This window comes from Netta rufina (assembly GCF_964035555.1).
Source record: "Netta rufina genome assembly, chromosome: 6".
NCBI lineage: Eukaryota > Metazoa > Chordata > Aves > Anseriformes > Anatidae > Netta > Netta rufina.
The window spans coordinates 16362052-16389575 of NC_140129.1; the positions used below are offsets into that span (position 1 = coordinate 16362052).

The window sequence follows — 27524 nt, forward strand, 5'->3', positions numbered from 1 at the left end:
TAAAAAATTGTTGGAGCTTTTAAAATTTAGTAACTTTTGTCAAGTCATGGGAGTTCCCCACAGATAACTGTACTTTCTTTTTTTTTTTCTCAGTTCCACTATATTGAAAGTTAGATAATATATTTTTTTTTCCCTGTTAGTTTTCTGTCTCATAAATGCAAATATGAACAAACCAAATGAAAAGAAGGAAAAATGGTAAGATTTGCTGGGGTGATGTTCTAAGGTTTTAAATAAAAGCCTTGCCTTCCATAATGTTAAGAACTGTTGCTTTCACAGGCTCCAAATCAAAATAAAAACTGCAGTTCTTAGTTTGATAAGAATCTAGTTTAAAAAAAAAAAAAAAAACAAAAAACTTTTTACCTTGAAAATATTAATTATTTACTGCTGAAAAAATACAGTAGAAATCAAAATTATCCTAGTATAACTGACTTGTAAAAACCTTATACTGCTTGCACTGCAGCTATCTGTGCCTTGTAGTGTTTTATAAGATGGAATAAAGGATGTTTATTTCCATAGCATGGCAAAATGTATTTGAATTCTTAAGCTACATTCATCTCACAATCAGAAATGCAGAGTAATTTATAGTTGCTTGCTGCAATCTCCAAAGCCTTTGGCATTTTGATTGTCTAGACGATACTAGTTGAATTTAGAGTCTATTTTTCTGCATTTTTCTTGAGGTACTGTAATTACTATTCCGGTGTCATTTTTTTTTTATTTGTTTGCTTGTTTTGGTGAACTGGCATGTTACCATTTTAAGTTCTGAATGGCTGATGTGGGTTTGGCAGATTTTTACTTGTATGCCAACGCTTCTTTACTGACCACTGTTTTATTTGTTAACTTGTTCATCGAGCTTTTGGGAGTACAAATAGGTTATCTGAGTTGACTAGTACATGTAGTGTAGCATTTATATGCAGAAAATTTTACCACAACTTAGCAATAACTTACATTCATTGAACAGTTTAATTGGAAGAATAAATAGCCAACCATGCTATTTTCATATATATGACAGTCTTTACACTGCTGGAATTCTGTATCATAATATGGTGTTTAAAAGCACAAATTAAAACATGAGGACAGCAAGAAAATATTTTTGATCAAAATACTTTGGATTCTTTTACACGCTTTCGTAGAAACTTATGAGCATTTTATAAAATCTTGCCAGATAACAGAAGTGATATGTTTAATTTGTTAGTGCTTTTACATTGTTCATTTATTCTAAGAATACAAATGGTATGAGAGAAATACTTTGGATGCTACACGATTACTTACAGTTGTTTCTGACTCAGCATTGTGCTTTGCAAGTGTTTTCTTATGTTAATGTTATTGTCAGTGAATGTTAAATTCATGGTATCTGTTATATGTCTTATATATACCACCTTTCTGCCCTATTTTATGACTGGTACAGCCCCACAGACTGCCCTGTGCTCTGCATGTTAATAAAATTACATCATTAAATGTACACAATGTATGAAAGATTAGCTACAGAAATGTACTGCTGGGTGGTCTAAAAATACATATGCTGACTCGTCACTGTGTGCTTTTTTTGTATCCAAATTAACCATACCATTATACATTCTTTTAAAGGCCATGAGTTGCTATCTGAGCTACAACAGCGTCGATTTAATGGTTCAGATGGAGGAGTATCATGGTCTCCAATGGATGATGAACTACTTGCTCAGCCACAAGTCATGAAGCTACTAGACTCACTCCGAGAGCAATATACCCGCTACCAGGAAGTTTGTAGGCAACGTAGCAAGAGAACTCAACTAGAGGAGATTCAGCAGAAGGTAATGCAGGTAAGGACGAAGTTGTTCTTGAATAAGGTGGGGAAGAAGGCTTGAGCTCAAATCCCAGACTGTGTTCTCTGCAAAACTAAGAATCAAATGAGGAGCTTCTTGCTATTGTTCGTGATTCTTTTCACTCCTGAAACTGCAGCATGCTAGTTTGACTGGATGTTTTATATTTTGGCTACTAGGAGGGACTTTCTAAAGGTTCCTCTGATACATGGAGGGGGTAAGAATGCAGAGCTCAGCTCAACCTGCTTTCACCCCCACGTTGAATAACCTGCACATTGTCCCTTTGTTGTCTACTGTGGCAATGTATTCTTACGTTGTTAGAGGGTAGACACCTGACATGTTAGCACAAGAAAGAACATTGACAAATGAGACACAGATGACTGTAGTTTTGCTTGAGTTGGAAAACTTCCCTGACACATTGTCTGTTACTGTTACTGAAAGTTACTGAAAGTTCCGGTTACTGAAGGTAAGCCATAATTCCTTTACTTGTCTAACACTGTATTTTGAGGTTACTCTGACCAGAATGAACAGAAATCATGCTAATCAATTGTGTGTTAAAGGTCATAATGAATTGATCTGGTCCTTTGGAAACAGGCTTGTAATTGGCACTTCCAATATTTTATCATCATAGTCTTAATAGAGATAAATTAATTCAATTTCTTTGATTTCTTTCTCAAGTGTTTGTTACTTGAAATTAGATTTATGTTTTTAAGTTTCTGTGAAGCTTGACTATGGAGAAAATTGAATGGATAATGCTTTTAACCTTTACACACTGACATTTCTAAAGCACGGCGAGTGCAAATCAAGTACTGACACTTCAGTGTTCCAGGTATGGGAAGATAAAAACTAATCAATCTTGTTTTTATTTCTAGGAGTAAAAATATTAACCTACTGAGAGGAATCTTTTTCACTTGTGTAGTCATTCAGATAATAAAATTTTTTTTTAAAAACAAACTTCTGATATTTTGAGTTGGAAATTCAAAAAATATATGCAAAGATTTCACCCTTCGTACTGTATAGAACACATTAGCATGGCAGTGTATACATGTATAATGGGGTGATGAGAATTTTATTCCCTGTGGTAAAGTTATAGTGGCTGAACAAGATGTGCTGATTGAAAAAATAAATTTATAACTAGCTTGGCCAACTGCCATTATTAATGCATCTAAATAACTTGTTTACTGTGGCATCAGCCTCATTTTGCAATATTTTTATTAGAAATAGTCTTTTCTTTGCTCTGTCTACAGTACGGATGCTGCATAATAAGTGAACTGAGTCTCAGTACACAGCACGAATGTGCTTTAATAGTTTACTGAATCAATCTATTTTATAAAGTGCATTTTAAAGCTTTCTAAATGCTATACAAACAAAAAATTACTAAATCTATAAGCTGATGTAGTTTCTTTTTGGCTTGTGGGGAAAAATTGATCTAATAGAGAAAAGTAAAGAAGGTAATGATGGACTGTTGGAGGTAAACTGAAGTGGAATTTATTTTGTCAAAACAAACAACTTATGGTATAACATGCAGTATTTTCAGTTGGAATGAGTGTGTGCAGAGAAAAGTTACTTGCTGTGTTGCTAATTTTTTCTGTTTTGATTTCCTGTTATTTTCATTGCAATTGCATCTCTAGTCATTAACATATGTTTTACAAAAATAACATTGCTGCCTTCCTCCAGCTCCTTTGGTGACTTTTCTCAGATCAAATATTTTTCACACAAGGAAAAATCAAGAACAGTAGGGTCTTAATATGACAACCGAGGGTTACTAGAAGTGATAAAAGTAGGGAAACCCCAGGATGCTTTTGGAACAAATATGGTGTGTTCTGAAATGGTGCTGCTTATAGGAAGGAGGCTGGGGGGGAAACCACAGACATAATGACTAAACATGAAGTGAATTGAGTTACCTTCGGTAAGGATGATGGCATTTCTTTCCTACTGTTACAAAGTGGCCTAGCAGCACTAGAAAAATTGCCCGGTTGTCTCCTGGGTGTGTTTCATTTGTCTTTATAGTTACGGTGTTGCACTGTTACTGTATTTTTCCTGAAAAACTTTGGATCTGTTCTGTTGTCTTTGTTTAAACAAAAGATGCAGCAAAAATGCATAGAATCATGGAATCATTAAAGCTGGAAAAGACCTCCAAGGTCATCTGGTCCAACCATCCTCCTTCCACTAACATTACCCACTAAACCATGTCCCTAAATGCCACATCCAACCTTTGCTTAAAGACCCCCAGGGACGGTGACTCCACCACCTCCCTGGGCAACCCATTCCAAAGCCTAACCAAAGAAGCTGGCTTCCAATGCTCTTTCATTAAAGTTCAAAATATGGGGGTATTCATAGATTTCAGTAGGACTCGGATAGAGGACTCAGTAAGAGTCCTGAAGTAAGTCTCTGTAAGAGATTTTCTTTAGGTTTCATTATGGCTGTCTACATCCTGGAAATTTAAAGCTTTATTTTCCCTTAAGGTATAATCTGGTAATTCAGATGTGTATAAATTGAGATGCTCTGCTTTAATTTAAATAATAGCAAAAATGAGAATAGTTTTTAATAATAATAATAATAAAATCTCATGTCATAATCCAAAACTCTATCACCAGGACCCTGCAGAGTTCTGCCAGGGCAGATCCAATAAGATGATGCCATTAAAACTCTGTAAGAGGCTTCTGTAGTTTGAATGGAGCAAATTGAACAAAATAAACATATAAAATACTAAAGGTATAAATTTTAATTTTGGAATAAATACATATCATGCACTTGTGTGTTAAGATATTCAACGAAATAGGGAGAAAACTCTCAGATGTGAGGTTTTATACAGCTGTACATTGTAATTCAGTTAAAAAAAAAAAAAGTCTTGTTTAAGTGTCCTTATCAAGAAAATCGTGTTTTAACTCGTTATAGACAGATACAAAGTGACACCAATCTTTGCTAGATCCCACATGCTTTTATGGAGATGACAGGCTAAGGTTAATGAAAAGTAACTTCTACATAGTGCTTTTGAAGATATGAATGGATACAGCAAGATAACTTCCATAGATTATATATTTCTGCTTATGTTAGAATTATTTTTATCCTAGTTTTCATGTAATTGATCTGCTGTTTTGTTCTTTGTCATCTTTATCTTATTTACAGGTAGTCAATTGGCTTGAAGGACCTGGATCAGAACAGCTAAGGACCCAGTGGGGAATAGGTGACTCAATTAGAGCTTCACAAGCATTGCAACAGAAGCATGAAGAGATTGAGAGTCAGCACAGTGTGAGACTTCCACTGTCCTTTTCAAGTAGCAAAACAGTTTTAAGTGCTTGTCGTTACATGCAATGTTTTTTGGTTAGAGTACCTAGAAATTTTGGATAGTGAACGATCTTATGGTTTACTATCTAAGCAATGTAGGAACTTACGTTCACTGTATGAAGATGTTATTTATTTTATTTTCCAGTGTGGAAAAATAATGATTTCTATTAATGTTTTTTTATTTTATTTTATTTTATTTTATTTTATTTTATTTTATTTTATTTTATTTTATTTTATTTTATTTTATTTTATATTTCATTTCATTTCATTTCATTTCATTATTTTATTTTATTTTATTTTATTTTATTATTTTATTTTATTTTATTTTATTTTATTATGGTAGAGCATTTTTTTTAAGGTTTCACATAGAACAGGTGGAGTGAATTTTTGTTTTCTTCCCTGCCTCTGGTTGGGCAGGCAAGGGCTGAAAAATCCTATACTTCTTGGGTGAATAAGTTAATAAATTTCTTTATTAAACTACGTTTACCAGAAGCTGAAACTGGCTTAATGCTTTCATTGATCAAGATTTAAAATATACCTTTTGCTCATCATGAAATATTTAAGAGACTGTTTTGTAGGTGTACTGAATGTCTTTGCTTCTAAGTTCCAAGGCTGCCTAAGGTTCAGTAATTTTTTTCCATTTATTATATTATTATATATATTATATTATTATTATATATTATATTATTATATATAATAATAATTATAACTTATTATTAAACTTTAATAATTTAATAATAATAATAATTTATTATTGAACCAGGATATGAATTTTCAGTGTTCTCAAAAGGCGAGAACACGCCCACAGTGGATTTCCTCTTGTCTGACTTTTTGAATGTAGCCACTGAAAACTAAGCCCACTTTTCCGAAGTTCTCTTTACAGCCGAGGAATAAAAAATCACGGTTGGACTACAGCTTTTCCAATTTAGAGAAGAATAAAAAAAGCACACTGTAGTCTGAGAAACTGTGCCCTAGACTACATTGCTTCTGTTGGCTACATCCTTTACTATGCTTTTGTTGCTCAGATGAAGGTGCATTGTAGGTATTCGTCTGTTTTGGTCAAGTGATCTCATCTCCTTTATGTTTTCATTGCTTTAAGCTCTTTGAGCAATGTTCTATGTTGAAAAACAGTATCTTCTGAAGTTTAAACCATCTTATACTTAGAATCCTAATTTAAAAAAAAAAAAATCCACTGCATTCTTTATTGACAAAAGTAATTGTGAAAACCTTTTAAACATTTAGACTACTTCAGACTAACAAGTTAGTATAGACTTTTAAACATTTAGCACTTCAGACTAACATTTAGCACTTCAGACTAACAAGTTAGTATAGACTTTGTTCTCACTGTCTGTAGCATAGAGAACTATGTTTTAGCTGTGGCTAAATACAGTCTTTGAAGTCAGTGAAATCCCAGTGAAGTTTACAGTATGACCTATAGCTTGCTCATCACTGTAAGGCACGGAAAATGCCAAACATTTCCTGGTTCTCTTGTTGTGGCAGGATTTTGTAGAAACAGAAAAGTTATTTTCCATTTTTATACCAACAGTAATTATTAGGATTCCCGTTTATAAATTAAAACAATTTTTTGAAAACAGCAATGGAATGTGGTTGGCCTTTTTCTCTCATTTCTAAACATCTCACAATAGCTGAGTATTTTCTCTCCTAAAATTGATTTGACAGCTTGTTTTCTTTTTCATTCATCTCTCTCATTTATTGCTGATTATATTGCTTGTATTTTAAAGACAATTCCAAAGATGCAAACAAGATTTGTTACCTTTTTAGACTTGTTATCAAAGTAGCCTTTTCTGCTTCAGTTTACTTTGAAAGTGGAAAAAAAAAAAAAAAAAAAAAAGGTATTTGTTTGTTTTGTTTGTGGGTATCCCCATTTCCTGTCTGTTTTATTGATGGGCTCTATACTTGAGCTGTTATTTTTGAATGAGTGTTGGCCTTTTTTTACATGGTTGAGGTGTCATGAACATCTTCAATATGTCCCTCGTGGAAAATATCAGAAATACACATTTTATATTTATTTTATATTATATTTTATTTTCTATCCATTTTAATTATATTATAAATATTATATAATTATAAGTATTATATAATTATTAATTATTTATATTATAAACCATATTGTATGGTTTACCAGTCTCTTAATTGCACTGATAGCTTACTGAAAATCAATTACTGCAATCATTTAACTTTCTTTAATGATGAAAATAAATTGTTGACCTAGATTTTTTGTTTGACTTGCAATGCTATGTTTGATTTGTCATGCTTGGTAAGCTTGATTTGTACGTTCATATCTAAAGGTAATAACAAGTGTTGTGTAAACTGAGTTTAATGAGCTTATGTATTTATGTATCTATAGCACAAGTGTGATGATGAAAGATTTTTCACTAGCTGGCTCTTTTGGGGTAGATGAAAGATTTATTCTGCTCTTAAAATTTTGGTTGATTGCTAATTTAACTTTTTTGTGACTTTTTTTTCCTAATTGCATCTTATATTCTTTCTTCCTGTGAGCAGATGGTAGAGAAAGCTTTGGGTGAAAAGAAAAAAAAAAAAACAAACAACAAGAACATGAATATTTATATTCTGTATTTTACATGCTTTGTAAATAAATGAAGCAAAAGCAGAAGGCGTAACTTAAAAAAGAAAAAAAAAAAAAAAAAAAAAAACATCCTCACTGGAGATTGACAAGAATACTAATTCATTCAGATATTTTAGGCCAATAGATGGTGCTGTTCAATGTTGTTAGAAATACATAGGGCATTTGAATGTCATTTTACTGTCGGCTAAAATAAAAGCTTCCAGGCAAATGTTTTATTTTTCAGGCATCTAAATAATGCAAGATGTGAATGTGATCTTGACGTATCAAGTAATTTCTAAATCTCCCAGAATTGTTAAATATTTGAAGTACTTTCTTTTGCAAATATACCACCATGACAACATTAACTCCTGTGTATGCATTCAGTAATCAAAGCACTTGAAAATGAAGTTTTCAAGTTTTCTGCGCATTTTGAATTGAGTAGTATAAAGCTTTCCTTAAATAAGGAAGAAGGATCATTTGGAAGTTCCAATATACAGAAAGCCCATTGTATTTAAAAGATGATGATTACTTTCACTTTGTGAACAGTAGTAGTTTTTTTCTAAAGGTTTAGGAAAATTACTGCTGGTTTCAATTGTGTCACTGAAAGTAACACCTAGATAGTCTTTTGAACACCCTTTGGAATGCTTTACTACTTGTCAAAAATTGCTTTATTCGATAGAGCACTATAGACATGTAAGTATTAGAAGTTTGTTTAAAAATGGTGGAATTCTTTTGTTGGTTCAGTAAAGTAGTTCGAGTGGGAGTTTGTGCTGGGAGATAGTAATTATGCTGCTTATGGTTTGTTATCTTCCCAACTTTCTACACCATTTTTTTTATATTGCAGTATATGTGTTATTTAAAATGTGCTAAGCACTTTTTGAGTTGATTTAAAACTTCAAAAGTTCTCCTCTCCTGTGAGATTTCATAATTATAGTGTAAGCTGTAATAAACTCATTTTAAAATCTGATTATTTATTAATCTGGAGTTAAGATGCATGCCATATTAAGAGAAAAATGTTTTGTATTATTTTAATAGTATTTTTTGTGTCTGTAGGAGTGGTTTGCTGTTTATGTTGAGCTTAATCAGCAGATTGCAGCTCTTCTAAATGCAGGGGATGAGGAGGACCTTGTGGAATTAAAAGCATTACAGCAACAGCTGAGTGATGTGTGTTACCGGCAGGCCAGTCAGCTGGAATTCAGGCAGAATCTATTACAAGCAGCACTTGAATTTCACAGTGTTGCCCAAGATGTAAGTTGTTCTTCCTAACTTTTCACGGGTTTACCTGCCAATGTGTTATTACTGTAGTAGTGTAAGCTTTCAGTTCATTGGAAAAGATTTAAGGAGGGAAGACAGAATGTCACTTGGAAAATGCCCTCAGTCTTCATTTACTGATTGAAACACTGGGAAGATGAATTTTTGGGAGAAAAGTTCATTGCAATATATCTTACATTTCAATAGCATTTGAAACGGAATGGCTAGTAAATAAAAAAAAAATATAGTTTTGCTCTTGCTTTTTTATTAGAATCATGTGCGTTACCTGTACCACGATGATATCTTTTTATTTTAAAGATTATTGGATATACACTTCATAGTTCCTTTTAAGAATTGTTGTTTATTCCTTTTCTGTAGTTGTTTAAAGAATCTTGGCTTTTTTTCCTCCACCTAGGGATGTATCCTTTTGGAATTTTATAAGCAGGTGGGACATTTATCTCTCATCTTGTATTGATTTCCTAAAGATGTGAAAAGACACATGAAATGACAGATTCCCAAACATTTAGGAAGTAGATTGCAGACTCAAGCATCTCAAGCTCCAAACTTCTTTTTAAACAGCGATACTTGTTTTGTGTTTTAGTTGTCTCAGCAATTGGATGGCTTACTAGGAATGTTGTGTGTAGATGTAGCACCAGCAGATGGAGCATCGATTCAACAAACTTTAAAATTACTGGAAGAGAAATTGAAGAGCGTTGGTAAGCATAATATTTCTGCATTTCAGACTGATGCATTCTAATGAATGCATTATAGGAAAAAAGTGCCCTTGCCCCCCAAATCCCTTTTGAAAAGGACAGCAGATAAAGGAGTATCTGTCTCTTCAGATTTCTAGCTAAGTAAAGTTCCACCTAACTACCTTTGACTTGCTGGTGCTATCTAGTCTGAGGAAGTGTTCTGGAGCTGTCTTTTAAATGTTTTACTAATTAATTTACCAATTTACTAATTAATTTACTAATTTAATAATTAATTTATTGATTTACTAATTTATATATTGGTTATATACCATTACTATGCATTTCATCTGTTAACAGACTTTTTCCCACCAATCGTTCTTAATACCTTGAGAATATAGTGCTTAAATTGTTCCCTTCTTTTTGTTCCAAGAACTGACCTTTAATGACTAAAATTGTCTTCCACTTGGTTTTAGAATGTTTGTTTCTAACAAGTATTTTGCAGTGTTTTGGAATGTGTATGTCAATAAACGCAATGCTTAAGCTTGTTACACTGTCAAGCTTTTGTGGAAGAAGAATTGTAAAGCAAAATTGCATGTGGTAGAAATAATCATTCTTAGACTGTAACGGTGACTTATACGTGAAACAGATATTCCTTTAGGAGAATGAAGAGTAGACCTGCCAAATATAAATGCGATAGCAGATTGTAACTGTTAGCATATTTCAGTATTGAAAAATGTATCAACCATATCAGATGCATTATAAAATACTAACTTCTGCCATGGTGGAGCGTTTAGGTTACAACTGCCTAGCAGTGATGAACATTACAGGTATTCTGAAACTGTGTGGATGAAAGATGTTAATTAGCTTTTTGCGTGCTGAAAATTTAACACTCACTGTCAGCTTTTATTCCTTTTTTTTTTTTTATCTGCTAGATCATAAGATAGCGAAGACTTAGCTCTTTGTTCATCTGGAAGAATACTTGTGCAAACTTAGAAATTGGAAAGGGTAGAGAAATAGATGTAGTAACGTCTTTTTCACTTCCCAGCCACCCGTCTCAGAGTTTCTATTTAATTTCTTCTCTTGACTTGAGGAAAAAAAAACACAAATGTGAAAGTTAAATTTTTGCTTTTTACTTTTTCTGTTTTCTTTTTTTTTTCTTTAGACTTAGGCCTGCAAGGCTTGCGTGAGAAAGGTCAAAGTCTTCTTGATCAGATATCTAATCAGGCATCCTGGGCATATGGAAAAGATGTGACTATTGAAAACAAAGAAAATGTGGACCACATCCAAGGAGTGATGGAAGATATGCAACTTAGAAAACAAAGGTAATAACAGTTATAGTCACTAAGATTTTCATAAGTCATCTTAAAATATCTCTTTTTAAAAAGTCATCCTTAAAAAATCTCTTTTTAGAGAGACCATTTTGCTTTATTTTCAGTGAAGAGATGTATTACAATTCATAATTCATAACATATTCATAATATATTTTTTAAAAAGACAAGTTTCCATGTCTGGTCTACTGGAGCATATTCCTAAATCCGGGCACCTTTTCCTTTTTAGTATTTGTTGGGAGAATTTGAATACTTTCCTATGCTCATTCCTTTTATGTGCAGTTATGGAACAGGTGCAGGAGATCTTCTAAACATTATCTGTTTGAGATGATAACACCAATATACCAATACTACAGTAATGATCATGGCTCTAAAAGTATGCACTGGTAATGTTCCAAATTTTCTCCTTTCCTTCTCCAACCTCTACCCTTTTAGCTCTGTCCCCCCTGACCAGCAAAAGGGAGGCACAGAGTTCAGCTTTGAAAACATGTTTGGTGTTTTATGTAAGTTTAAAAAAAAAAAACATAATATTTTTTTTTTAAAAAAACTTACATAAAAACTTATGTAAGTTTTGGAAAAATGTTTTTTTTGGAAAAACTTACATAGGGTGGGGGATGAAATTTTAGTAGAGGAAAATGCTGGGGAGAATTGTGAGAAGGATGGATTTTGCCACCACTCACTTCATCCAGACTTTCCATTGATATATAATAATACAATAATACTGTGGATTGGCTATATTACTGTCTTCTGCTCTATCTCCAGTCTCAGAGAATCAGATGATGATGCTCATCATTTCTGTTGTAACATCTGAGACAATGAAGTACTCTCTATAGAAAGTGCCTGAACTTTGTGGATGATGGTTGAACAAAAAGGGGCAGCTAGGGAGCAACGAGGTTTAATGCATGTCAAGTTGCTCATTTTAGGAATGACTTCTAAACACAAATTGTTTTCTTAGGGAACTCAGTGTAAGGAACCACATAGTTTGATATCACTTAAAGAACATCCTGTCTTAAGTATGTCCCCTGAATCCTGTTTACTTGCGCAGTACTGTTGTTTAGAGGGCCAACTGCACAAAGTTTTTAGAGGACCATGCGTCACTGCAGTAAAACAGCACTTGGAATTCAGAAGTAAGAAAAGAAAAGTACATAGGAAAGGGAAAAACTTGATATATGTAGTGATGGACTCTGATCTTTGGAAGTAGCAGCTAGTTCAAAGTTGGGGAAGTTTTTTCAGAGAAGTGTTTTGTCATACTGTGAGAAGCAAGTAGAATGCTAAGTATTATTAGGAAAGGAGTTGAAAACTAAAAAGAAAACATCTTGGTGCCGCTGTATAGGTGTGTGGTGCATTTGTGTTTTAAGCATTCCATAATTCTTGTCCCTCTCCTCAGAAGGGATGTAGAAATGTAGCAAGTCAGAGAACAAAAAAAAAAAAAAAAAAGGCAATAAAATGCTTAGACAAAGGTATGAAACGATTTTCAGATAATGAATGATTAAACTGAGGATCTTCAGCCTGGAAGGGAGACAAAAAGTAAGATAAAGGTCTGCAAGAAAGAGTGAGCCAAGGAAAAGATAGGGATAGGTTTTTTTGTTTGTTTGTTTGTTTTTTTTATTGCCTCTTGCAGTACAAAAGCTGAAAACATCAAATGGAACTGGCTTAAACACTGAAAATTAAAGCTGGTAATTAAGTATGTAAATAAGGTGTGGAACTCTTTGCCACAAGATTGTTTAAGCTTAACTAGTTTCAGGAAGAGTTTGGACAAATTGTGGGAGGATACACATATCAAAGATCTTTAAATATAGATGCAACCTGTACCTGGACTGGAATTGCTGGAAGCAAGCACATTTGCATTACTGTAAAATATTGCTGTATACTTAATCTGTTTGGATGCTCTTTCCTAAGCATCTGCTATGCCTGTATGCTTAAATAGGTCTTTAAATGCTGCCTCAACTCTCTAAGTCAGTTACATTACATGCCTGTAATTCTTACAGTTGTATGAAGTGATTTGTGAATCCCTTGGTTGAGAAGAAAGTCCTGTGCATTCATATTTATGAGAGAGCAGATAAAGACAGCAACTATTTAGATGATGTACCTCTTGATTAAAATGTTGTAGGACACTGTTTTAGCTCACATTTTCTCCGTTTCAGTCTTTCTACTTCAGCTTCAGCAAAGATCTTATAACCTCATGAATGTGTTCAACTTGACAAGGTTTCTAAACTAGCAGGAACTCTCATTCTGGCACATTCTGAATCTGACTTAATTGTCAGATCCATAATCTTAACGCAGTTGCCCTAGATTAAACATAGCTTCTTGCTAACAAGATAAGCTTAACCAGGCATGTAATACATCTTAACCACAACACCAGAGGTTACTTGGTTAAGTACATACAAGAGAGCAGGGTTTAACAGTAGTCTTTTCTCATCAAAAGATGTTTGTAGAGAGAAATAGAAAATAAGTGGTTGGGAAATTAATGTAATTTATTTCTGCCTTCTGACATTTGTTTGCAAAAGAATCAGTGCGACTTTACTTAGACTGAAAATAAAATTCTTTTTTTATAACTTTTATTAATGTAATTACCAAATTGTCATTGTCCACTGAAAAATACAGAAGGGTACTTTTAGAAAGTACAGAATACATAGTGTTCAGCGGTATTTTTTTGATATTTAATTTTCCTCAAATTCAGTGGAATGTTTCTTGCTTACATATACATACAAGTAGTGTAATGTGTATTTCTAGGGACATTTTTCTGCCTTATTTATGCTTTCAGAACACACAAACTCTTTCCTTGCATTATTAGAGCAATAAATTTCCTTTCTGTAAGCATTACAGCACTGCAAAGCACTTAACAAAAACACAGGATTATAATGAACTGTTCTTTGGAAGTGCTTATGTGTTTGCAACCAGTTTGAAAAAGAGATGTGCATGCGGTCTTTAGCATTTGCTTATAGTGCTAACTGTTGTTGACACTAGTCATTTGATTTGCTATGTGAGACAGGAGTCTGAATCTTGCTGTTTACTTAGGCTCTGAAATTGAAGCAGAAAGGTCATTCTGCTAAATGTTTTAACGTTTAGCTCTCACAGTTAAAGGAAAATGGGTTTCAATACTTGTTAATTCTGGCTACACAAAACTGCAAAATGTTCTTAATTCAGAGCAAGAGAATTGGAATTAGTTTTTATATGAATTAGAATCATAAGGGTTCAACTGCTGCAATCTTTAGCTTAAAAAAAAAAAACAAAGTATACTGTGATTTTAAACAGTTTACATTTTATTCACCAATAAAGCTTTGTCACCAGCTGACAGAACAAATCACAATTATGGCAGGTTCAAGACAGCTTTTGCCTGAATATTTCAGCAGAAAAAGTCTGTCTTAGCCATGAAAGCCTCTGGCCTGCAAATCACACCAGTGCAACAGGGTAAGGAATCTGAAATGCAGCTGGAAGGTCATCTGTCTACTACTGGCACTACTTTCTGTAGCATAACCATGTCTAGACTCTTTAAGATGATGATGTCTGTGGGTTGTAGTGCTCAGTTCTTTTTGTTGCTTACTTGTTTCTTCTTATTATGGCAGGCAGTATTTATTTTGATCATTCTAAGCAGCACAAGAATGCTTTGGTCACCTTTCCATGAACACTTGCATTTTAATGTTGCTCCTTGAACACATTATTGTCAAACTCAGAATGTGTTTTGTCTGCTTTGTATGTATGTGCTACTGTTAAAGGTGTGAGGATATGGTAGATGTGCGACGACTGAAGATGCTTCAGATGGTACAATTATTTAAATGTGAAGAAGATGCCGCTCAGGTATGGAAATGGCTACAGAATTTCATCATTCTGGTCTTTGTAATCCTCTAGCTAAATTTAGGGGGGATTGATAGTTGTACAGCATTATTTTTTGTCGCTTTCAGGTGCTTTATCTAACGAATTTCTACAGTGAAAGTAAAGGATATGTCAGCGACTGAAAATAGTGGTTTAGGGGATTTCATGCACGATCTACTAGTTTAACTGATACCTTAACTTTTTCCAAATCGAAAGTATACACTAGTATTGTAGTTAATTCACCCTGCTGGATGAATGTCATTTTAATTTCCTAGCTTTTATTCTTCTAATTTTTTATATATATATTTTTAAGGCAGTAGAATGGTTAAGTGAACTGTTGGATGCTCTGCTGAAGACACATATCCGACTGGGAGATGATTCACAAGAAACAAAAGTTTTGCTGGAGAAACATCGAAAATTTGTTGATGTTGCACAGGTAAAATGAACTACCTGTAGCAGTAGTATGGGTTTGGTACAGTTTCAGAAAATGTCTTAAATAGGATTGCCATCTATATGTACAGTAATAGAACAGCTGTTCCTCGTCTTCATGTTTTGTCTTAATGCTTGAACGAATAAATCATGATTCCTGAAATTAGTTATGAGTCTAATGAGATTTTGAAGTGAAGATTTTGGTGATCCATCACCAATAGTGATGCTGCAGTTCTACTACCGCAGTTTACTCGGCTATGCACAGGCAGTACAAACCACAGAACTTGAATTTCACATTGACCTTTTAAAAGTGTGTATTTTAAACAGCTTTGTAATGATTTTTGAAGGACTCCAAACAAAATAACGAAATGTTGTTGAGCAACATAATTTCAGTCTATTTTGTGCTGTATTTCATGAAATGGAGACTGATTTTCCAGGTAGTTTATTATTGGTTTATGATAGTCCTGCTCAAGGAATATCTGTTTGGTAAGTTTAGATCAGCTGTCCTGGTAATGTTCCCTCCCCAACTCTTGCCAGCCTCTAGCCTACTGGCTTTGGAGGGAATCCTGGTGCTGTGCCAGCACCAGACAGCAATAGACAAAATAGCTAGCAATAGACAAAACACTGGTGTGATACCAGTGCTGTTGCAGCTCTATGGGCTCTATGGGCTGCTGCAGGGAAAGTGAATTCCATCCCAGCCAGACCCAGTACCCAGGTTCATGTGAATTTCACCTAAAAGTAGAATATGTGCCTTTTTTATGTGTCATTTTAGATATATACTGTTTTCAGGAATGTCTAAATCACTGTTGCTAATTAACAGATGTAATATTTTGTAGTTACACCAGTTACACTAGAACTGATTCTCTCTTTTGGTGAATGGAGACCATGTAAGGAGGAAATAGAGGAATTAGAACTAGAGGAATTAGAACTGACCATGACAAGGGATAGCTTGTTGTCATAATTGTGTGCCACAAAGCACCTCGATGCTGTGTGACCAGAAACATGGTGATGGTGGTATCAGTGAGATGGTCATCTTGGCAGTAGATACCAAGCATACAATGCAAGATACAAGCAGCTATTCTCTGTTTTCCAGAAGGTCTGCCCTTTTGCCTAGACACTGATATTTTTTCATTATTTTCTGGGGAGCATATTTTTATAGAACAAAGAACTGTTTGTGGTCATCACAATTTTATGCATGCTTCAGCAGCATTTTCTAGTAGACCGGATTTGTTCAATGTACTCCGTGGATCTCAGTTGAGGTTTCACAAACGTGTCTGCTGTCATTTTAAGATAACTTGCTTTTAAGTTAAATGCAGAGTTCTTATGTGTATCTTCCTGTCCTCCAACTTTTAGAGTACTTATGATTATGGAAGACAGTTACTACAGGCAACTGTTGTGCTGTGCCAGTCCCTACGATGCACTTCAAGGTCCTCAGGGGACACACTTCCAAGATTGAACAGAGTGTGGAAACAGTTTACATTAACTTCTGAAGAAAGAGTACAGAGGCTGGAAACGGCTGTTGCATTTCATTCAAGTGCTGAAAAGGTGAGTTTTTTTTTGAGAAAAAAATCTATCTGAATTTAAGGAAAAATATAAGAAAAATGAAGTTCTCACCATTTAAAACAACTTTTTTTTTTTACCTCCCTAAATATAAAAATAAAAGATTTAGAATCTTTTATTAGTTAACTTCAGTACTTAAGGAAAAAAAAAAAAGCCAACCTAGGACATGGTAAAAGAAAAAATTCAGTCTGTCATTGCAGGAAGGCATGGGCTACAAAGCAGGTTGGTATGCTCCTTGCTTGTATTCATTTCTTGTTTGTATAAATGGAAGATGTTTTGGATCCATAGGCATTGGGATTTGCTGGTGATTCATGAAAGCAAAAGTATATCATCTGTGCTGCCACAGATGGCTGGAAAAAGTTTTACCTGATACCAAATTAGAATTCAGTGGTTCATAAACTTAAAGTTGATTATCTCAGCCCATATTATGAATGTTCTTTCATTATTTCAATAGTTAATTGCTATATTTTCAGGCAATTAAAAGTAAAAGCAAGTAAGTAGATGGCTGAAAAAAAATAATCTGTTCATAAGCATGATTTTTCTTGCACTGTTGTGGCATTATTAATGAGACTGATGAAATTATGCTGCTAATTATGCTTCATAGGAAAAAATAGGAAGTGTCAGAGGGAAAAGTGGAAGAAAATATAGAATTAAGTACAAATATTGGGTTCCAGTCTAGAGACTTATATTCATATTTTATAAACCAGTCTGAGTTTTCTGCCAGATATAGGATTTTGTTTTGAAGCAGCTTGTAACAGGCCCTTCATAATTGTTTTTTTCCATTTTATGTGACTGTCTTGCAAGTCGCTTGATGCGGGCTACCATACTCATGCATTTTGAATTTGTTGTTGGAATGTTAGCTAGCAAGACTTTTTTAGTTCTTTGTTCCCACTTAACAGTACCGTAAAACATACCAGTACAGAATATTGGTAGCCCCAACCTATCTTCTTGCTCAGTGGTAGCTTAACTGATGTTTTTGTTCTGGAATTTTATGAATATTTTCATTGAGCTCATTTAAACGTGGCAGTGAAGATGCTGAAAGAACATTCACTCTGCCCTGTAATGGCACTTAATAAATAAATAAATTACATTCTATGCCTTGTCTACCTTATTATATTTTGAGGGCGGTTGTTTTTTATTACAGATACTGCAAGAATGTCCAGAGCAGCCTGAAGCTTTTAATGAAATGGAGCAATTTGATGAAATTGAAGCAGTTGGGAAATCGTTGTTGGATAGATTAACAGTGCCTGTAGTTTATCCCGACGGGTATGGAAAATATTATTGTAATGCCTTTTGAATATGTTTTTGGTAAATTTTCATAATGCTTTCAATATGCAGAAGAATCCTGAATGGTTATTGCTGAAAATAAAAAGATAATGCACTTATCCTCATTAATTTTTCCCATCTTTTCACAGAAAGCAGGCAGATCAAATTTCAGACTTTCCAAAGACACGTCCACTATTCTCACACAGTAATTGTTAGATATACGCAGTCGTTATACCAGCAAAGTATTATGTAGAAGCAACAAAAGTGACCAGTCCCAGTGTCTTTCCCTGAAAAAAAAAATCACATTTGAATTATGATATTTGATTTATTCAGACTTCTAGCCATCTAAAGTCTTAAGCCAATACGTTGAAGATATATTTATGTTTGATTTATTCAGCTAATAAAACATTACTTCCCTCATGATCTACTCATACTAATTTAAAATTGGTGGTTGTATCAGGCTACAAAACAAAACTGAATTTGGAATTTCAACCACAATAACTATTCTGTTCAGCAAACTACAGTTGTCTGTTGCAATGCTGAGCTTGTGGTTAATTTCTTCCACCTTAGTATTATCTAGTCCTGGAACTAGTCTCTGGGTATGTATGAGCACACTGTAATGAATGGGATTTGAAATCTGTGTTTTGAGTACTTTGAAATGATATCAAGCAACTTCATTATGGGCTACTTGAAGTTGATCTGAAAAATAGTTAAAAGAAGGTGGTCATGAAAATTAGATTTGTCATATTGCCAAAATACTGTGTTCCCTGTATGTTGTAGTTTTCTTTGGCAAAGACTATTTAAAGGCAGACCAGCAGCTGAACTAGTAGTAATTTTAATGCCTTTCCAGTAGTGTATTTGAAAATAGTGGAGTATTTAACAGCTGTGAGAAAAGAAAAGCGAAGAAATGTGTTATGTTTGAAGCATTTTGGTTTAACTTTCATATAGCAGTTGTAGATGTATGATAAATGACCTGGTAAATACAGTAACTTAAAACTGCTGTAATTTGCAGATAGACTACTCAAGTGTAAATGGTAATGTTACTGTTTCATTAAATTTGCATGGCACATGTTAGAACCTGGGAAAGCTCTCCATGAAAGAAGGCACTTACTGCACTTTGTGATTTGAGTCCTAACAGAGCGCTCTTATAATTCTAGATGTATACAACTATGTATTAGTTTGACTAATCCTGAATATTACTTATGTCCTCTCTGGCATTTCAGATGGGTTCTGCTTGTCCCCCTTTTCAAAGATGGGTGGTATCTTAGCTGTCCCAGATCCCAAGATACCCTGCTGATCTGCCCACAGCATTCTATTTTTAAAGCTAAACATAAACAATTGCAAAGGGTTCAGCCATTAGTACAAATAGTTTTTAAAATGTAGGTATAACAAAAATGTCATAAAATGCCTGCAGGCATATTTCTTTAGTCATCAGCTTCCTCACCATTTTGGACTTCGGTCAGTGTCTTCTTGCAAGTCCAGGTCACTGTTTCCTGTCCTATTCATGGCTTTTAATCTGCATCAGACAAAATGTCTGCCCTCATTTGTGATCGCATTTGCAGCTGTGCAGTCTATTGTGTTTGTGGATAACCCAAGTCAAACTAGTCAACTTCCATATGAAATAACTTTTCTGTTTGCTTATGGTCCATACCCCATTCAATCCCAAGTCCTTTGTCCGGCCACCATTTCCTCTATGCTTCATAATATTAGGTTTGATACCTGCTCTTCTGAAAGATTTCTTCTGATCAAATCCTGGCTTTGCTGACAGCTCAGTTAGTGGTTTCCCTAACATTTCAGCTCTCTTTTGTTATATTTAAATAGGAGAAATCTGATTTAACAGCCGCATGTTCTTTACAATTTGAGAGAGAGATGATATAATATGACTGTCAGCATGTGGCTGACTTTATATACAGAGTCCATCAATAAAGCAGCAATTGAATAACCTCAGTCAGAATTCATGTATAGACAGATTTCTTTAATTGTCATAGTATTCAAAACTGCAAAACTGGTTTGGAGAATGGAGGTGAAAATAGCATTGGGAAGTCTCTAGTCGAGCTTACAGAACAGTGCCCTGCTGTTTAGAGAATATTTTGGATGTAAGAGGGTCATTTGCTATTTATAATAATTTCATCAGGATTGCCAGACAAGTCTCATCACTGCATTTACAAAACTTTTTAAAGGTGGCTTTTAAATTTCAAGACAAAAAGTGTCTATTTTTCTTCTGTTTCTTGTTTTATAGATTGTCATTCACATGTATATTTGCACAGTCTAACTTGTCACTGATTTCTTTTTTGTCTTTTTTTTTTAGTTCTGAGCAGTATTTCGGGAGCCCAAGTGATATGGCTTCTGCAGCAGAACACATTAGAGAGAAGATGAAGCTAGTTAGCCTGAAAAAGCAGCAACTGAGACAACCAGAAGTCGCTACCCCAGAGAGCTAATACTGACCCTTGTCTGTCAATTCATAATAGGACTTCAGTTTGTAATCCAGCATGTTGTTTGCATATTACAGATTTTGGCATAATATATTAAAATGCATCTCACAGCCATTACGTCTCATCTTTTTTTTCAAAGTAAATGTTCTCAGCATCTTAACACTGTGCATCTATCAAGCCATAATTATTTAACATGCTATGAAACCATAGATTCCAAGTATCTTATGAAAAGGAACTGTAAACTTTGCACTGAAATTTGCTGTAAAGCTTTACCTGACCTGTCAGCTGCTTCTTAGTTAAACAGCTGATGCAAGCTTTGAATGGTGCTAATGAAAGTGTTAGGAGTTCCATATTACAAAATTGTAGTTCTTTGCTTCCCCCTATGCCCAGGTGATGTGGTAATTTTAGACTGTAGGTAAGGTACCTGCAGTGTAGACAGTGGTGACCCTATAATTTTAATTTGAAATACTTTAAAATAAGAGATTGTTTTTTTTATTGTGCCAGTATGCAACCTACCCATAAAATCTTTGATATATCAGATTCATTAAACGGATGTTTTCCTATTTGTATTCATAATGTATTAAAAGCTGTTTGTGCTTAATAAAAATCATCTTTTTAAAATCTAATAGAAATCTGTTCTGGCCTGTGTTCCCAAATGTTATTGCTATATTTTGTGAAAAGTGATAGTAAACACCCTCACTTCCCCAATATATTTATGCCTTGTTTTTGTTATGAACTACGCTCTTTAACACTGTAGCTGTAAGAGGAACTGCTCTAAACAATTATTATACAGGAGTGAGAGGCTGTGTCTTTTTTTTTCTGATAGAAGAACTCACACAAAGGTAATATACTATGTGCCTAAGTCAGTGTTTTATTAACAATAGTTGTCTTCCCAGGTAAGACTGATATACATCTCTTGTGCTTTATTTTTAGGTCTTGTTTCTTTTTGAATTGGGAACCTTGAATAATCTAAATGTGAATAATGTGAATGCCCTTGGTAGTACCTTTGTCTAATTTGAAATTGTTAACATGAAGTTTGCAAACATTGTAAAACCATGAGATGAAGTGAAATTTATTAAGGAAAGGGAACTGGATTGAAACAAAATCAGCCATGTGCTTAATTTAGCTAACTTCTTACTCTTCATGACTTAATTAGCATAAAATGAATATTACATGTATATTTGCTGGAAGGTGGTGTGACATCTGACCATTTTAGAATACCGTGAGGAACTAACAACTAGATCTAAGTGTTTTGTATTGTCATCTAACTATATTGTGCTCACAGTAAAGATCAGTGCCTGCAGGAAAAGAACATTTTATTGCTCACTAGGTTTTCTTGATGCATCTGTCATTCAATGTTATATTTACTTCTCTCAGCTTTTTCCATATTTTCTCCACAGGAAAGTGATGCGTCAAATAAAGCAATTTCTCTTCAAACACAACAACAAAACATTAAAAATCAATGGTTTCTCTTTGATAAAGTGATAAAGGTATTTTTTTTTTCCCCTCTCAGGGTATTTTGGCAGAGGAAATCCAATTATTCTTTTGATGCATTTGATGTAGTGCTGCAATTACATTAATACTAGCTTAAAATCAACTGAAGTTTCACAGACCTTTTTTTTATATAGACTTTTTCAATGTAATAATTTAAAATTGGATTTGGTTGTTCAATTCTCTGTGAGAAAGCTGCTGACGCTATTGCTAATATTTGGATGAGATAACTTTATTTTGAAACATCCAAAACAAGAAAAATCTGATATTTAATACAAAATGCAAAGACAAAAGTAAACTAAGACAATAGTCATTAATAAGCACTATGTCTCCAATTCTGCATCACTTGTTTATAAACTGCATTAGTTACAGTAATTAATGGTCTGCAGTATGAAATCTTGTTGAAATAGTAGCTTATAATGAGTATGTATTACAAATTATATTTGCAAGGTTTTTATCTTTATTCTGTCAAGGGGCATAACATATGCAAAAGGAGAGCAATATCAGGGGCTTCTGACTCATTCATGTGACTGCTGTGCTTAAAATGTCTGAGTAGACCTAATGTAAATATCCTTGGCTTCTAACGCTTGATATGTAATAGTCTTTCTCTGGTAAGGCTGATTTAGCTTCAGATCACCTCTAAGTCTTCTATAGTAAACCATGCCACTATCTCGATATGACCAAAATGATATGTATGACTGCTTTGCACAGCTAGCTAACATAGTTTCTTCTATGGAAGTGCAAATATACTGAGCTCCGCTGAGGATCCAGACATTACATATCCCAATCTTGTTCTGTCTGTTCTGCTGCAATTACTGTCAGGATTGGAAAGCAACATGTATATTATGCAAATTAAAAAAAAAATAATAAAAATAAAAATAAAAAAGTGGTCTCATGGTAGCTGTGGGTCCTGGAACAGGCACAGTAAGCAGATGCTTGGGCAGTTCACTATTGGTATATATCACATGTTAGAATAAGGCTGTGACAGCTCAGTGCAGAAGAGGCTCAAGGCTTTGTGAAGTACTGAGAACCACTGGCTCCATATGAGTGGATATAAATGCTCACTAACAGTGTACCTATAGGTTGGGCCTTAAAAACTTTCAGTTCATTCCCACATCTTAAACCAAACATTAATTCTAATTATCTATGCCCAAGATGTTTATAGGAAAAGAGGGAGTGAATAATCAGTGCAACAGATTATTTTCCAATTCTATTTTCTTTTCCTAATGGAATTCAATAAGGGTAAGCAGAGATCTCAGATACACACATGAGCAAATAGTGCAGGACCTGAGGTGATTCAGGCTAACGGAAAGGTTTTGATGTCATGGAGATATGTAACAGCATATGTAGAAAGATGTTGCCCAGGGAAAAATAATGATCTTGGTGGTGATGATGATTAGGAATAGGATTGACATGGAAGATTCTCAAACAGCAGTAATTAATAAAGTTCTGGATTCAATAGTCTGGAAACATGGGGATCTCCATTGCTAGCAATCTTGAAGAACAGTTAGGACTTAAATATGCCAAGAAAATTGCAGGGTTGGTGTAGTTGGGTCCCTCCTTCTGAATCTAGCCCTGTTTGTGACTTTGATTCTGTACTGAAGGAACTAACTGGTAGATCATTCTTGCATTAATTAAAAGTGCAGTTTTTACTCTGATTTGTAAATGATAGCATCAGTTTTAGATGCTCTCACCAACCCCAAGTTTTATGTTCAAAAACAGCTAACAACTCAACTTTCAGCTACACAGAACCTAAAAGGAAGTGTCACTCAGCTGTTTCACTGGTATGATGGTAAAAATTAAATTATAGAAATGAAATGGAGAGTGAAATTTATCTTAACTGTAAGAACAGCTTCTTACAGACACTGATGGGAGACCCATTACTCAAGACACTTTACATCAGAACAAAGTATGAACAAATACTTCACCTCTTTGTTACTGTTATCTTTTTTTTTTTTTTTCAGAATTAGTCAATGCATTAATTTCAGTGGTGTCACTTTTAGACATATTTCACTTATGCAAATTTTGTAATGTATGGTTTACTATCTCATTTGACGGAATTTATTTTCCATGTTCACTGTTCATTTTCTAAATAACAGTTGCAGATGCTGGGCAAGTGACAGCACATTCCCATGTCATTGTTGACTTTCCAAGCATGCATGGATTGCTGATGTTCCTGTGCCTCACGGGACTGGAGGTTGCAGAGCTCTGGTGGGTTGGAGAGCTCCATTAAGACATTTGTCTGAAGTATAATGCCAGGATTTATTTTTATTAAAGCCATTGGCAAGTGGTAAGTAACACTTGATGTTCCATTCTCTTAAGGATTTTTGGACTGCTAGGAAAAAGAGTAGCTTTCATGGTGTTTTGAGCATTTTTGCAGACATACACAGCATGGTTACTGGATATTTATTATGTTTGTGTGGTGGTGTGGGCCTGACTCAGAGAGACTTGGGGACAAGCCATGTTCTAAAACCGGTACTAAGTGCAGACTGTTCTTTCTGAACACTTGTATGCAGCTCTGCATGCCTCTATTGGATGATAGATATGTGCAAGCTAGGCTCAGCAGGGTGAAGATTGCACAATGTATTCAACACATCTGACTGCTACTCCACTTATCTGTGGTGATGATGTGAATGTGATGCCCCACTGTCTGTTTTATATCGCTTGCTGCCTCTCAGAACACGGCCTTCCTCTCCAAAACAAATGTATAGAAAGACACACAGTAAGGCGGTCAGCTGTAGCCAGGGTTTTTATTACTGCTTTTCTTGAAATGGCATAAAAAGGCTGCTGTGAGCTACATGCTCAATGAGCCTTGTAAGGTTTTCATTTTCCCCCATCATATATGGCCAATTTGTTGGGTGGCAGCCATTTGCAGACATCATTTCATGCTGCGTTACCTCTGCAGGACCAATCATTTCTGAAGAAGCCATGGCTTTTGCTCCTGCAGGTAACAGAAATGTGAATTTCTGGGGTTCATCTTGGTATTGTTGGCTGTGGCCCCTTCTCTAAGTATTGCTTTGTTTCCTGGGCCTGATCAGAGAGATGTCCACATTTCTACCACTAAACTTTCTTCTCTGCTAACGGTTTTGCAAAAGACCTTGCAAGTGATCCAATGTGTATTTTAAAGTGTTCCTTCATTGTTCCCAAGGAAGAATTGGTTGCTACTTCCAGTGAGTGTGTGCATGCGCATGCCTGTGTTGGGAGGGGGTGACAGCTGAGTTCCGTGCTTCACGGGGGTGCTAGGAAGGAAGTCTCATTAATGTTTGGTAGTGGGTGATATGATATAGTTATGGAAGTCACGTATGTGCACACAGGATATAAAAACTACAACTGGAATCATTTTCATCTTAGAGCAATGAAGTGATGGTTTTTTTGTCCTTTATATGGTAGTGAGACCTGAGGAGCAGTAGTTAGCAAAAAGGAGGGAAAAACCATGCACATGTAATAAAACCAGTTATAGAAATGAAGGGTTTTATCTGCAATGAAAACATTTATACAAAACATATGGTGTCAAACAGGTGGGCTGTAAGGATGTTTGGGAAGATCAAGCTTCTCCCTTAAATGCGGTTAATCAAATATCCTGCAAATAGAACAGATCTAGCACAGCAAGAAAGAGTAACTCAGAGAAAGGGATTTAATTACAGAATATTTAGTAAGTATCGAATCAAGTGTTCAAAAAAATTATGAAGCTTATTAAGTAGTCCTGCATGCTGTTTTCGTGCCTGGAACACATCAGACAAAGTTCTAAAACATGCAGTTCCTGCAGATCCTCTTGCATTGACTAGGTACGTCATCTAGCTCTGCCTTCTGAAAAGACTTCCATATAATGAAAGGATGACAGAGGAATTTTCAAGTGTTCAAATTAATTTAGGCCAAATTCTGGGCTTCTTCACTGAAGTGAGGCTTTTAATCTTTTGATTCCTGGGACTGCTTATGTTTGATGAAAGCTCTGTCTTGGAGTTCAAAAATGAAGGCAGTGAAATAATTTATTTTTTAACTTCCTCTTGATTTAGCTAAGAAATAGAAAGCTCACAGTAGTTGTATAGCTGGAAAGAAAATAAATCTTTCTAAATGTGATATTCTATCTTGCCACTTTGGCTATGAGCATGATTACATTTTTTTTTTTTTTTCAAATCAGAACTATAACACATTGCATGATTTTCAAGACACTACAAAAATAGACAAATATGAAACATTAGGAATTTGCAAATACATTAGCATTATTACTATTTTAAATTTACTTAGCATAAATCTCTTTTACCTCAGGGCCTGACAAGATGTCTCTTAAGAGTAAAAGCCTGTTTTATGGCCATTTGCAGAGTAGAGAATAGAAACAGACTAGAGCAAAACCTGCTGCACAGACAGTGGTATCTACTATAAGCCCTGTAGATATTCTTGGTATCTCCTAAAAACCCTCTGTAAAATGTTAGTGGAGTTTTAATGTAACCAGTCAAAACCTTGATATAAAAGTTATTTTGCATGATGTGAACTTTACCTCAGCACTCTGGCAATGCTGTTGTTGCCGGTGGGGACACAGTACTGTTCTCAGGCCGTAACATTCAAGTAAATTAATGTGTCATCTGAGATTGTATTCCCCAGTATTCTGTCTCAAACGGTCCAATATTGAAAATGGGTTAAGGTTAAAAACAAATCAATCACCTCTGTGCAAATTTAAAAATGCAAGGCTTTTTTACATTTGTACTTGATTTGACACTTCCTTCCCGCCCCCAACCCTATCACATATAGAGGATATCCAGTGCTGCTTTGTGTCAGGCTGCAAATTCTGTTTCATGTATAGAGCCTTGCATATACGTTGCCTGCCTTTTGTAACCATACTGTGAGGAAGATCACAGGAGGTTACGCCAGAAAATCTTGCAACTACCATATCTTTAAACTTCAGTTTGTATCCTTTTTCAAACACAGTGATTATTGTCCTGTGCAGACCTGTTTTCAGGGTTGAAATTCAAGGTAATTAAGCAATTCTTGGTCAAGGCAGCTGACTGCAGAGCTCATTAGTGGACTGTCAATTCAGAAGAAATTGTCAATTCAGAGAAACTGGAAAAAGTAGACAAAAATAAAATATTCAGTGATTCATGGGACAAGACTTTTATCAGGACAAAAGGATCCTGGTCACATTACTGGATGCTGTAAGAAGATTAAAGCTCTTGGAAAAGATACTCTTGAGTAAATGATTTGTTTGATCAGTGCTGATGACCTAAGGTGAAAAGGGTCATAGCTAGAACTTCTGTCTCGCAGGTCTAACACCAACAGAGGGGTCAGAGTAAATTTACTGATCTGGTTTGTAGCAGTGGTGCAGTTTTGTAGTGAATTTCTGACTCCTTTCACTGCATGTTAGGCTATCAGAGCACTGTTACGATGTATACAATTTATTTTTCAGAAGAAAATCTGGAAGCTCAAATCCAAATATGATCTAAATTGTTCCAACAATTAGGTGTTTGACTAACCTGTGTTTCACCTCCCCACAAAGTCCTTCAGATTATTTCTGACATGGTTCTCTTGCTACAAAGGGCAAAGTGCTGTGTACGCCCTTGCACTTACTGTTGGTTATCAACCTCTGATTCATTCCTGAA

At 34.8% G+C, this 27524-nt stretch overlaps 1 protein-coding gene across 1 annotated transcript in view; it reads left to right on the top strand.

Annotated features, from left to right (window-relative positions):
* Positions 1–21186, top strand: part of SESTD1 (SEC14 and spectrin domain containing 1) — a 54807-nt gene extending 33621 nt beyond the window's left edge. Inside the window, exons 9-18 of the mRNA XM_084289258.1 lie at positions 1585–1796; positions 4926–5048; positions 8725–8919; positions 9524–9638; positions 10777–10936; positions 14659–14740; positions 15069–15191; positions 16538–16729; positions 17889–18010; positions 20319–21186. Coding sequence (XP_084145384.1) covers positions 1585–1796; positions 4926–5048; positions 8725–8919; positions 9524–9638; positions 10777–10936; positions 14659–14740; positions 15069–15191; positions 16538–16729; positions 17889–18010; positions 20319–20448 — 1454 coding nt within the window. The 3' untranslated portion in view covers positions 20449–21186. The remainder of the gene's footprint in view (positions 1–1584; positions 1797–4925; positions 5049–8724; positions 8920–9523; positions 9639–10776; positions 10937–14658; positions 14741–15068; positions 15192–16537; positions 16730–17888; positions 18011–20318) is intronic.
* Positions 21187–27524: the final 6338 nt, after the last annotated feature.